Consider the following 13,045-nt stretch of genomic DNA (forward strand, 5'->3'; position numbering starts at 1 on the left):
TCCTCATACTGTGACCCCTGGTTCTGGACACACCCACCATTGGGAACATCCTCCCTGCATCTACCCTGTCCAGTCCCGTTAGAATTTTGTAAGTCTCTATGAGATCCCCCCCTCATTCGTCTGAACTCCACCGAAAACAATCCCAACCTTCATACTCTTTTTATCATCCTAACCTTGTCTTCCACCTGTTTTTGTGTCATCTGCAAAAATGGATATTGTTCACTTTCCTCATCCAAGTCGTTGGCACCAGGCAGGCAACAAGAGCCTTCAGAACTCATGCTCGCAACTGCAGAGAACAGTATTTATCGCTCAAATTATGCTGCTCCCTATCACTACTACACTGCCACTTCCTCTCCCCCACTCGAATGGCTCCCTGAACCAAGGTCAAGGCCCTTTTACTCCTTATTCTGTGAGACTCTACTCTGTATTCAACACCTTGCTGTCCCTGTCCTTGGCATGTTTGATGGGGTGACAGTATAGAGAAAGCTTTACTCTGTATCTAAACCTGTGCTGTCCCTGTCCTGGGAGTGTTTGATGGGGTGACAGTGTAGAGAGAGCTTTAGTCTGTATTTAACACCATGCTATCCCTGTCCTGGGAGTGTTTGATGGGGGGATTTGGGGGGGGGGAGGGGGGGGGAGCAAGAAACAGTGTAGAGAGAGAGCTTTACCCTGCATGTGACAGCTTGCTACATTGGTAATGCTGGATGAGAACAGTCTCAGTAGTGACAGGTATCTGAAAGTGGATCATACCTAGAAATGTTGCAGAGATAGTAGGAACTGCAGATGCTGGAGAATCTGAGATAACAAGGTGTAGAACTGGATGAACACAGCAGGCCAAGCAGCATCACAGCAGGAAAGCTGACGTTTTGGGTCTAGACCCGTCTTTAGAAAAAGAGTCTGAAGAAGGGTCTAGACCCGAAACGTCAGCTTTCCTGCTCCTCAGATGCTGCTTGGCCTGCTGTGTTCATCCAGCTCTACACCTTGTTGTCTCATACCTAGAAATGTTGCATTGAAGAATCTAAGAGAAGGTAGTGCCTGTATAATAAAATGTTAATAAAATTGTTGAAACGTATCGTCCTTCCTCAGCGGATAAACGCGATCCAAGGGGGCGAGAGAAAACATGGAAAATGAACAACTAATACCCCGTTTTAACAAACAGCCGTGAAAATTTTAATGCATTTTCATTACATTCACTCGCACATTCACAGAAATCAAACTGTAGAAATCTTTTTAAATCTCTGCACCTACAATTTCAATATATAAATAAATTCTAAATAAAAATTACAATTTGTGTCCTTCGCAAGGCAAGAAGAAAAAACAGGCTCATTAAAGAATAGATTTCTGACAAATTCCAAAATCTTATCATACAACCCATTGGCTTAGTGCGTGCACCTTTGCAGATAATGCCCCATCAAACCTCGCCCCCACCCCTCTCCCAAAACCCCCCACCCTCCCCAAACCAAAAGTCTTACACATCCAAGGAGGGCGACACCTTGATTCCACACAGCGATGGTTAATTTCATTCATCATCTCTTCAACTCCTGTATATTAAGGTCACCACCAATGCAGGTTTGATCTCTCTTGCAACACTGCCACCAGACAGCAACTGAAAGCAAATTTATTTTGAAGACTAACATCCCAGGGGCATGGGCACTAACTCCCACCCAAGTGGCACCAGAGACAAGGTGGGCTCAAAACGTTTTGGACTTGGGGTGGGTGGGGGTGTGCGCGCGCGCGCGTGTGCATGCGTGTGTGCACGCGCATGTGTGTGCGTGCGTGCGGTAATCAGGCCCAGCTGGAACTGCTGCATTCCCCTAGCACCTGACAGCAGGAGCAGAGTGGAAAATTGAGTCAATGATCTTGTGAGTACCATGGAATCCTTGGCTGACCCTGCGAACTCGACCATCGTATTAAACACCACCTCCATCCCCTCACCCACACTGAGCCACTGTTCATTTCCACTGATCCCTCTCCCTGGGATGACATAACTATGACATGACCTATGGTTCGGGGATGGGTGTGTGTGCACCCCAACACCAGCCCTCTGCAGCCAACATGGAGCCTCACGCTCCTTCCCGTACTGCAGTCACTGTGATGATGTTTAGTGTGGTCTCACAGGGCATTCAATAATGGAGGTCATCACAGCTGAACCTGATCCTGTCCTCAGTGGCTTCACGTATATGGACCTACCTGCACTGTGACCCTGTTTGACCCTTCCTAACCCACTCCCAAACAGGGAGAAACAGAACATACATAAATCCCCCTCTGCCTCACCTGGGCACTTGTGTTGTTCAGTCAAGTGCAGTCCTGTCCAGTGAGACAGTAAAATGAACGAAGGAACAGAGTGGTCAGAGATTCAACACCAAACATGCTCTGCTCAGGCACGGCTTACCCACAAACGGGGAAAGGTGAATGGTCTGGAAATAAACCATTAGCCACAATTCAACATCGCCTGGGTTACTGAGGGCCCATCAGCTTCACTCTGTCAGCTTTGTTTCTCTTTTGGCTTTCAGGCGTGGAGGGGAATTTATCAGAGAGTTTACTCCTGGAGGGGTACAACAACAGGCCCATGAGACAAAACTGCCTTCTCCCTGATGCCTGATTACTGAGGGTGGAAGGGGAAACCCCCTTAGAGAGGGGGTCACTGAATGCCCTATCCAATGTGTGATGCAGGTTGCGTTGGGGTGGGGGTGGGGGTGGTGGTGGTTGTGGTGGGTCAGGGGAAGAGGGCCAGAGGATGGTGCAGGGCACATGGAACACAGGACTGGTCTTACCCAGAGGTGTCCTGCACTGGGCAGCTCAGCTTTCACTGGACAGGGCAGATCAGAGGAAACCCCAGGCCAAGTGTTGTTGTTGGTCACGCTGTCCCAGGTGGGAGCAGGCAGACTCCATATGACCCAGGGACGGGATTCAATCCCTTCCAGCTCTGTGGCGGCCCACTCCTTCCCCCTCCCTGCCTGCCCCCACATCTCCATCCCCAGAAAAAAAAACGCGTGCCACTCTCTTGGAGTCTCACCCAGAAGAGAACTGAACTGCAAAAGGGGAAAAGATAATGACAATGAAACAAGGAGACTTGCTTTCCATCTCCCGGGATCTCTGGGTCTCTGGCATTCACCCTGCCAGGCACCATATAAATAAAAATATCTTTTAGAAAGAAAGCTTTTGTCAACATATTGTGCACTCACTTATCCAGACCATTTTGTTTTGATTTGATAAAGGCCATCCCATGTGTCCGAAAATGTGTTTTTAACAACGGTACGCTCTCAAACAGCTTCCCGCACACATCACAAATCACCCCACCCTCCAACTTCATCCACTCGGCTTCTCCCTTATCCTCAGTTCCCTTCGCCCCCTCGGACTCTTTCAGCCCATGCACGATGAAGAGGTGACGATTTAAGGAGAGCTGGGCAGCAAAGCACAGCCCACAGTGACGGCATTGGAACGATGAGGCACCGGTTCGGTGCTGGCCAATGTGTTTGTGGAAATCGGAGAAGCTGCTGCAGGTCTGGCCACACTTCATGCATCGGAAAGTCGAGCTCCCGTTCAGCTTCCGGCTCTTGGCGCCTTCGGAGCCCCAGTGCTCCGGCCCGTCCCGCGAGCTCGGCCGCTTGCGAATGGTCGTCTGTTGAGAGTGAGAAAGAGCAAAAGAAAGACAGAGAGAGAGAAAAAGAGACAGAGACAGAGACCGAGCACGAGACAGCAAGATGGACAGAGGCCAAAGAGAGACAGGGAGCGAACGCCGGAGTGAACCAAATTGGGGATGAGAGCACAGGTACATGAGAGAGCCAGATGCAGAGATCAAGTACAATAGTGAGCCAGACATTGAGGGTGGTAAAGTGAGCGAATAGGGCAGTGGGAGGGCAAGCCAGTGAGACAATGAGGGCATGAGAGAGGGCAAACACACACAAGCAGGATGGAGGGATATCAGGCGAGCACAAGTGAGATAGGCAGAGAGACCAAGTGGGCGCCAGGGCGAAGGGAAAGTGGAAGAATGGTGTGGACACAACAGTGGATAGAAAGCGACAGCATGTCAGGTGGTGGTGGGGAGGATGAGGTGAAACAGCATGATTGAACCAGACAGTGAAAGCAAGCAGGAGACACAGAGAAAGTGAGAGCGATAGAGGGTGCGAGAGATAGAGAAAGTGAGGGCGGAACAATGAGTAGGAGAAAGAGCAAGAGACCCAGAATGTGAAAGAGAGAAAAATAAAGACTTTTTAAAAAATGTCATCACTAGCAGATTTGCTCAGTGTTGCTCCCGAAGTCTGTTGCACTGATAGAGCTCCACAGAACAGGGCCAAGACTATTAAAAATGATTTACAACGCAGCACAAATTGACTGTGGAAGCAGCAAAGTGGAATCCAATCCAGTCCTGATCAACACTTTAAACACTCCACTTCCAGTAGGAGTCTCTCTCAACAGCGATTAGCAGCAGAAACTCAGGCTGCTTTTCCCCTCCGTACCCCAGGATCGACCCTGATTGCTGCCTCGCCAGAGTTCCATTAATTCAGCGCAGACCGCCTGGTCCAGACTGTAATCTACAAGGTGCTTTTCTAGGCCAGCCACCGGGATGGAGGGGCTGTTACTCTGGAAGTCTGTAACGTACATTTGGTCTGAGCGGTGTTACCTTAATGCTCACTCTCTCGAAGAGATTCTCCTGGTCCTGAGCGTGGTCTGCCATGTTAATACCATGAATGACTTGCAAATGTTTCTCCAGAGTCAGGCGACTGCTGAATGTCCTCTTGCCTTCGCTGCAGTGTCTGAAATGACAGGCAGGATATCACAAAGCTGCTTTGTGTTCCTTCTAACACTAATACTTTGAGTGTAACATTATCATAAAAGGAAGGAGCCCAGCGTTTTATAAATCATAGGTGGACAAGAAGAAAGATTGGAACGGAAATCCCAGTTCTGAGGAAGGGTCACCGGACCCGAAACGTTAACTCTGATGTTTTGTCCTTCACAGATGCTGCCAGACCTGCTGAGCTTTTCCAGCAACTTGTGTTTTTGTTTGGGTTTTTTTATAAATCATTGATAGTTCAAACAAAAAAAGTGCCTACTTAAAGAACGGGCACGACGGTTTAGTCAAGGCTGTGTCTGTTTACTTTCAGACTGTTTCTCCATCTCAAGAAAGTGCATTCCCGGAGGGACGCGGGATATAGCAACATTCGCTGCACTCAAAGCAACAAACAGGGCTGACCGACTTGCAAAAATTAATCTATTCAGTTGTAAAAGACAAGTGCGTGGATACACACATACATTTAGCTGCTGAGGGCGCCTGGGTGCAGTGGTAGCGACCCTACCTCTGAGCCAGGAGGTTTGAGTGCAAACTGCTCCAGAGGTGCTCAATATTATCTCTGAAAATGGGGTGATTAGAAAATATCTGCGCTCAAGTACATGAAGATATACAGTATGACAAAGAATAAGAAGGACATTACAGTGTGTACAACACAACAGTGCCATAGAAGTGTATTTGAATGCATCTATCCAAAAATCACAGTGACAGTCAGTGTCAAAAGCAGTACTGAAATCAGAATGGTTTTATATTCACTCACGGGATGTGGGCGTCACCAGGCTGGGCAAGTTTTTGTTGCCCATCCCCAATTGCCCAGAGGGTGTGGGTCTGGAATCAACCAGGCAAGGGCAACGGTTTTCCTTCTCTAAAAGGTCACGTGAACTAGATGGAAATTCAGGCCAAATTTTAGACTGTTGGCTAGCTTTTTTATTCCAGATTTTCTGCTGAAATCAAACTTCTCCATCTACCATGGTAGGATTCAGACCTACATATTCCGAACCTTAGGGATATAGGGCTTAGCAGAAACAAAAAGTACTTTTTTAAAAATTAAGTCAGCTTGATTACTGAATTCAGAATCTTTGGACTAAAACAGGTTGTGTCCAGCAAGTAAAGAAATCTCAGCCCTCTTTGAAACATAAATTAAAGACCTAAAGAACTGTGGATGCTGGGAATTAGAAACAAAAACAGAGATTGCTGGATAAGCTCTGCAGGTTTGGCAGCATCTGCGGAGAGAAATTAGAGTTAATGTTTCAGGTCGAGTGACCCTTCTTCAGAACCAGTTCTGGGGAAGGGTCACTCAACTTGAAACGTTAACTCTGATTTCTCTCTGCAGATATGCCAGACCTGAGATTTTCCAGCAATTTCTGTTTTGTTTTGTGCATTGAAACATACAGTTTGAGAATTAATCAGAGGGTAAACCACCGCGTGGCAAAAAGAATGAAGCAATAAGCATCGAATGAGGCTGGAAGGACAATATAACTTTTAAATTATATCAACTTGTGAGACGCGACCTGTACAGTTCAGGCATGAAGACTAATCATCAACAGAACAGGAATAAACGGCAGACAGTGAAGGAAGCAACTCAACTGCACTGAAGATCTGCTCGAACAGAGATCCGGAAACACAGCCACTCAATGCTGCAGCGACTGGAAAGGTCGAAAGACCATGGCTACCCATGCCACTTGGGTGATGACACATAACTATGACAATACTGTGGCTTTAAGAGGTGTATTTTGTCCTGTTTGTTTTTTTGAAGAGAGGTTTTGAGGTAGAGGCACAGAGCAGTTTATCGAAAATACCAGAGTATACGGCTTGTGTGGCCTTGGGCTTTTAAAAAAAAAAGTTGGAACAATAGAAGCAGCCTGAAGGGGTGTGGTCAAACTCCCTCAGAGCCAGGATTTTGAGCTTTAGCCTTCAGCCATCGCTGTTGGCGTCTTGAAGAAGTGGAAGCTATTTCTCCCCCCCGCCTCTCAATTACAGCCAAAAGCTGGGGGGTTTTCTTCCTGCTGCGGGAGTTGCATGTGAAACAATCTGTTTTCTGAATTTGCCTTTTGCTAATGATGTGTTTATGGGATGTGACTATATTTGGAACAGTTACTTAGTAAGTATCTATTGTTATATTTTCCAATAGAGTTAAGACATTCCAATTCTTTCTATATTTAGTCATAATTTAACTATAGTGGATGAATAAAGTGTGTTTTGCTTTCAATCTAGTAGTTTGACCAAACAAATTACATTGGGGACACAACACCTTTCGCCTGCCTTTAAAATCAGAAAAAGTTAGGGTCTAGTCTATCTTCTATTTCAAGGGGGGTTTGGTCTGGTCCATAACATGACTAAGGACCGTAAGCATCACCTTGTGGACCCCTGCAGGCAGGACTGCTGCACCAAATAAGTGCTCTGTGCTGGTCTTCACGAGAGGAGGAGCAGGATGAGAACAGGACAGGGCAGCAGCTATGCCAGAATGGGGTGAAAACCCATGGGGGAAGAGGAGGAGGAGGAAATTTAGAGAAGGGTATCAAAAGTCTTCACAAAAAAGGGGATAAATCACCAGGTCCACTAGGACGTCTCCTCGGATGCCGAGGGAAGTAAGGATAGACACAAGGGTGGAAGCAAGGGTACCACTTTGGAGGGGAGCTGATGGCCTAGCGGTATTATCGCTGGACTGTTAATCCAGAGACTCGGATAATGTTGTGGGGACCCAGGTTCAAATCCCGCCACGGCAGATGGTGGAATTTGAATTCAGTAAAACGTCTGGAATTAAGAATCTAATGATAACCATGAATCCATTGCCAATTGTTGGAAAAACCCATCTGAGTCTTTGATGCCCTTTAGGGAAGGAAACTGCATCCTTACTTGGTCTGGCCTACGTAACTCCAGACCCACAGCAATGTGTTGACTCTGAACTGAGGTACGGGTAATAAATGCTGTCTGGTCAGCGATGCCCTTATCCCGTGAATGAATACATTTAGAAAGAAAACACTGTAGAGGCTGCAGTTGTAATCTTCCAACTGCGCACCCACACCCCCCACCCCCAAAATCCCATTGGTGCTAGCAAATGCTACACCTCAGTCAGTACAAGTTCAAGACAAATCATGTTGGATTAACTTGATGGAGTTCTTTAATAAGGCAACAGGGAGGGTTGAAGTAACTGAGGGTTCTTGCCTTGTCAGACACAGTCTGTTGAAACGAATGGACACGGGGAAGATGAAAATTACTTGGGAGTGGGAAGCGATTCATTTGGATCAGGAGTAACATAAACAAAATTGGTGCCAGAAAGGGAGTGCAGTGAAGGTTCACCAGACGCACTCGCGGGGAGGATGGGACTGTCTTATGAAGAGAGATTAGAGAAAACCTCTCTAAAGTCTTGAAGAATGAAAGGCAATCTCAGTGAAACGTACAAAACATTTCAAGGGATGGACAGAGTAGATGCAGAGAAGATGTTTTGTTTGGGGAGACGAGAATCTGGGGCACAATTTAAAAATAAGATAGATAGCACTTAGGGCAGAGATGAGGAGACTTTTGTTTAAACTCAAAGGGTGGTAAACCTTTCGAATTCTGTGCCAAAGAGGGTTGGGAAAGCAGCTGTTGAGTGTGTTGGAAGGTAGAGATTGGTAGATTTCTCATTCCAGTGCCATACAGGGAAATGAGGGTGGGGCGAGTAAGAGGCCATTAAAGTGTTCGAACAGCCACGATCGTATGGAATGGGAGGGCAGGCTTAATGGGCTGAACGGCCTACTCCTGTTCCCAGGTCCGTAAAGTAAATGATACAATTTTAAAAGCAGAGGGCAGGGCAGAGTACGCAATCTTCTGACCAACACAGGTGGAGGAGGTTGTTTAGAAGTGTACGGGACTCTCACTTCCATTTACAGAGAGATGACAAAAGCAAAGCACTCACTTGGCCTCGGCTGTGCGGTAGGTTCCAGTCTGGGCCCCACGCTGTAGGAAGAACATCAAAGTCACAGAGAGGCTGCAGAGGGAGATTTCTCAGTATGGGACCGAGGATGGAGGGGCTTCAGTTCACATGGCGAATCCGGGACAGTCTCGTTATACATGAGGAAGTTTGATAAAAGGTTTTCAAAATCTCACAGGGTTTTTATACGTCAGATAAACAAGGAACTGTTTAGCATTCTGGGCAGGGCAGTAACCAGAGGGACAGACAGAGATTTACCACAGTTGGCAAAAGGACCAGAGATGACTTGAGGAAGCATTTTTTTAAAAATAGAGACAGTGAGATGTTGTGATCTGGGCCGTGCAGCCTGGGGTTCAATGGGAACTTCCATAAGAAGAGGGAATTTGGGGAAATACTCAAAGGAGAAAAACACTTGCAGGGCCATGGGTGGGAAACATCCGCGATTAAGGGGACAGATCTACCAAAGGGCTGGCATAGGCACAGTGGGCCAAATGGCCTCTTTATCGACATCACCATCTCATGGCGTGCTTGAACCTTTCCTTCACAGCCAGCTGACTTCTTTCGGGAATATCTGCTGAAAGGGCTGCCAAGGGCCAGATCCCAAAAGGTTAAATTATAGGAAGAGATTACCGAAATGCTGACTGTGTTATCTGGAAGTTAGAAGGGGAAGGGGATCGCAGTTTTAACGGAGAGCTCAGAGTACAGTCTCTGACTAGGGGACAGAGCTCAGAAAGTGATCTTCCAATAGTGAAGTAGGAAACATTATTTCACATCAATAAAGGGTGGCAGATGTAGCCAACAGAAAGCAACAGAGATCGTAGGAACTGCCGATGCTGGAGAATCTGAGATAACTAGGTGTAGAGCTGGATGAACACAGCAGGCCAAGCAGCAGAGGAGCAGGAAAGCTGACGTTTCGGGCCTAGACCCTTCTTCAGAAATGGGGGAGGGGAAGGGGGTTCTGAAATAAATAGGGAGAGAGGGGGAGGCGGATAGAAGATGGATAGAGGAGAGGATAGGTGGAGAGGAGACAGACAGGTCAAAGAGGCGGGGATGGAGCCAGTAAAGGTGAGCGTAGGTGGGGAGTTAGGGAGGAGATAGGTCAGTCCAGGGAGGACGGACAGGTCAACGGGGCGGGATGAGGCTAGTAGGTAGGAGCTGGGGGTGGGGCTTGAGGTGGGAGGAGGGGATGGGGGGAGGAAGGACAGGTTAGGGAGGCGGGGACGAGCTGGGCTGGTTTTGGGATGCGGTTGGGGGAGGGGAGATTTTGAAGCTTGTGAAGTCCACATTGATACCATTGGGCTGCAGGGTTCCCAAGCGAAATTTCACAAGCTTTCCTGCTCCTCTGATGCTGCTTGGCCTGCTGTGTTCATCCAGCTCTACACCTGGTTATATCAGAAAGCAACAGATGTCGGATTAATTGTTCATTTTGAATGTGAGGTGGACAGACTTGCTTTGGCCAAAGATATTAAGGGCTGTGTGGAGTTGGCCACACATCAGCTGTGATACTGTTGAACGCGTGCTGAGTGGCCTCCTGCTGTCTGAATGAGGTAGTGGAAATAGGCACCGGCTGAGAGTATGATATAACGACGGGACTGGCCACTCATCTCAGGATTGGAGTAAATGAATGAACCAGGTAATTGCTGAGCTGGAGCCAGCGTATAGTTCCAGACCAGGGCTTGGGCACAGTGAGCTAGTCTTCAATTCCCAATAACCAGCTGACAGCTTCACAGTCACTGTCACGGAGGCCCACTCCCCGTTTCCCAATTTAAGCTGCGGTTAAAATTCTCCGGCCGCTGCTGGGGTCAGCTGTCTCGCTGAGAGTCAGACCCTAGCTCGAGGGTGGAGGGTGTCAGGCACTAAGCTGCGGTACATGGGCCTGTAGACGAGAGCAGTGCAGCTGGGTGTGGACACCGCTCCACCAGACAGAACCTTTGAGCTGGGAGTGGTCAAGTTACCTGCAGCTGTAGACGCGTTTAATTCCTTCATGGTTGACCCGGACATGCCTTCGCAAGCTGGGAGCGGAGCAGAATGATCTCTCACAGAGTCGGCACGGAAACTTCTTCATTGCCTGCACCAACAGAGAATAAAACACCATCAAAAACCTAACGTTAGCACTCTGAGGCACCGCGCCATATTGCACTCCCTGCTGTCTCGGAGAAAACTCCCCAGGTCACAGAAAGACAGAAAACAGCAGCAGGCCATTCAGCCCTTCAAACCTGCTCCACCATTCAATGCTATCATGGCTGATTATTCACTCAGTCCCCTGTTCCTGCTTTCTCCCTTTAGGACTATATCCAACTCCTTCTTGAAAACATTCAATGTTCCAGCTTTCGATGGCAGAGAATTCCACAGGCTCCCCACTCTCTGGGTGAAAATGTTTCTCCTGATCTCAGTCTTACCCTGTCTCCTTTAGACTGTAAACCCCTGGTTCTGGCTCACCACCCCCACCTCCCAACCAGCCCACCCACCCACCCACCTCCCTCCAAACCTGGTCTTCGGGAACATCCTTCCCACATTTACCCCTGTCTAGTCCTGCTGGAATTTTATAGGTTTCCGTCAGATTTTCATCCCTCATTTTTGTAAACTCCAGTGAATATAGTCCTAACCGATCCAATCTCTCCTCATGCCACCCCACGGATCAAATCACCCCAGGGAGTAGGAAACCACTTTAAACAGAGAAAGATCCCACAAACAACAGTGAGGTGCAGGTCACTTTTCTCATTTGAGGATCAAGGGCTTATCTTCTGAGGAAAGACTCAACAGGCTAAGCCCCTCGGGGTTGTGAAGAAATGAATCTGATCTTATTGAAACATGTACGAGATGCTGAGGGCACCAGAGGAGTCAGATACAGGGAGGATGTTTCTTCTTTATTGTCAGTTTGCCCCCTTGGGCTAGTTTCCCCTTTCAGGGCAGCACGGTGGCTCAGTGGTTAGCACTGCTACTTCACAGCACCAGGGACCCGGGTTCGATTCCACCCTCGGGCGACTGTCTGTGTGGAGTTTGCATATGCTCCCTGTGTCTGTGTGGGTTTCCTCCAGGTGCTCCGGTTTCCTTCCACAGTCCAAAGATGCGCAGGTTAAGGTGGATTGGCCGTGCTAAGTTGTCCCAGAGTGCCCAGGGATTTGCGGGTTAGGGTGGATTGGCCGTGCTAAATTGCCACGTAGTGTCCAGGGATGTGCGGGTTAGGGTGGATTGGCCGTGCTAAATTGTCCCGTAGTGCCCAGGGATGTGCAGGTTAGGGTGGATTGGCCGTGCTAAGTTGTCCCGTAGTGCCCAGGGATATGCAGGTTAGGGTAGATTGGCCGTGCTAAATTGCCCCATAGCGTCCAGGGATGTGCAGGCTGGGTGGGTTAGGTATGGGAAATGCAGGGTTATGTGGATAGAATAGGGGTGGGATGCTCTTCAAATGGTCGGTATGGACTCGATGGGCCGATAGGCCTGCTCCCACACTGTAGAGAATTCTATGATGATTGAAGTGGAAACCAGTCAGATAATAAAATATTAAGACAGAGAGAAGGAGAATGTGTTTCCCTCGGGAGGGTCGTTTTTCCCTGAAATTTTCTTTGCCAGAAGGTGGTGGAGGATTTTTTGCTGAATGTTTTCAGCGCTGAGGCACCAGGGTGAGGGTCAGGATGGAAGTGTCGCTGCTGGACGCTCACCTTGCCATGGTCCTTCTTCATGTGGGTCACGTACTCCTCACGCTCAGGGAACCACATCTGGCACTGTCCACACGTCCAGCCGGCATTCTTCAGCTTCAGCCTCATCTCCTTCCTGCGCTGGAGGGTCAGCACCGTCTTGGAGCTGGTGGATGACTCGTCCGTCGAGACATCCGTGGAGTCTGGGCTGGACTTGACCGTCCCTTTGTCAGGCGGCACGGTCCAGCTGGGAGCCACGTCCTCACTCTTGAGGTTGGAATGGGTGCTCTGAGGGAAGGGATACAACTGTTAGTGATTTCATCAAAGCACAGACAGCAAGAGATAAACTCCCTCAATACCTTCCCTCCCCGGTGCTGCTAATGAACCAGGAACTGCCCGCCGGCTCCTCAGTTACATGCGTGCATTGTCAATGGCATATTTGCTCATGTACCGTCCTGACATTACACACCAAGGCTTTCCTGGAGGAACTGGGAAAGGTATTTATGGCGCAACAAAACACAATCAGATCCCGCAGACTTTGGAGTGAGAATCGAAGACAGCTGTTTAAACGGAAGGACAACACAACCTGCTTCTCATCCCGTCTCCTCTGGAATAAACAGCTTGGTTACAAGGCTCATTGGGAAGATAGCACATTTGTGCTTCCCTCGGCACTGACCCTCCGACAGTGCGGCGCTCCCTCGGCACTGA

At 48.5% G+C, this 13,045-nt stretch overlaps 1 protein-coding gene across 5 annotated transcripts in view; it reads right to left on the reverse strand.

Moving 5' to 3' along the window:
* Positions 1-1,141: 1,141 nt before the first annotated feature.
* Positions 1,142-13,045, reverse strand: part of LOC109924966 (zinc finger protein 687-like) — a 56,963-nt gene continuing 45,059 nt past the window's right edge. For 4 of the 5 annotated variants that reach the window (XM_048620440.1, XM_048620441.1, XM_048620442.1 and 1 more), the window contains 4 exons: positions 12,362-12,625; positions 10,658-10,770; positions 4,625-4,757; positions 1,157-3,622 (listed from right to left, as the gene is read on the reverse strand). In XM_048620440.1, the coding sequence (XP_048476397.1) occupies positions 3,182-3,622; positions 4,625-4,757; positions 10,658-10,770; positions 12,362-12,625 (951 nt within the window). In that variant the 3' untranslated portion in view covers positions 1,157-3,181. Of the gene's footprint in view, positions 3,623-4,624; positions 4,758-10,657; positions 10,771-12,361; positions 12,626-13,045 lie in introns of all 5 variants that reach the window. The other variant, XM_048620439.1, reaches the window with a different exon arrangement.

The sequence above is a fragment of the Rhincodon typus genome, chromosome 46 (assembly GCF_021869965.1).
Source record: "Rhincodon typus isolate 14 chromosome 46, sRhiTyp1.1, whole genome shotgun sequence".
Lineage (NCBI taxonomy): Eukaryota > Metazoa > Chordata > Chondrichthyes > Orectolobiformes > Rhincodontidae > Rhincodon > Rhincodon typus.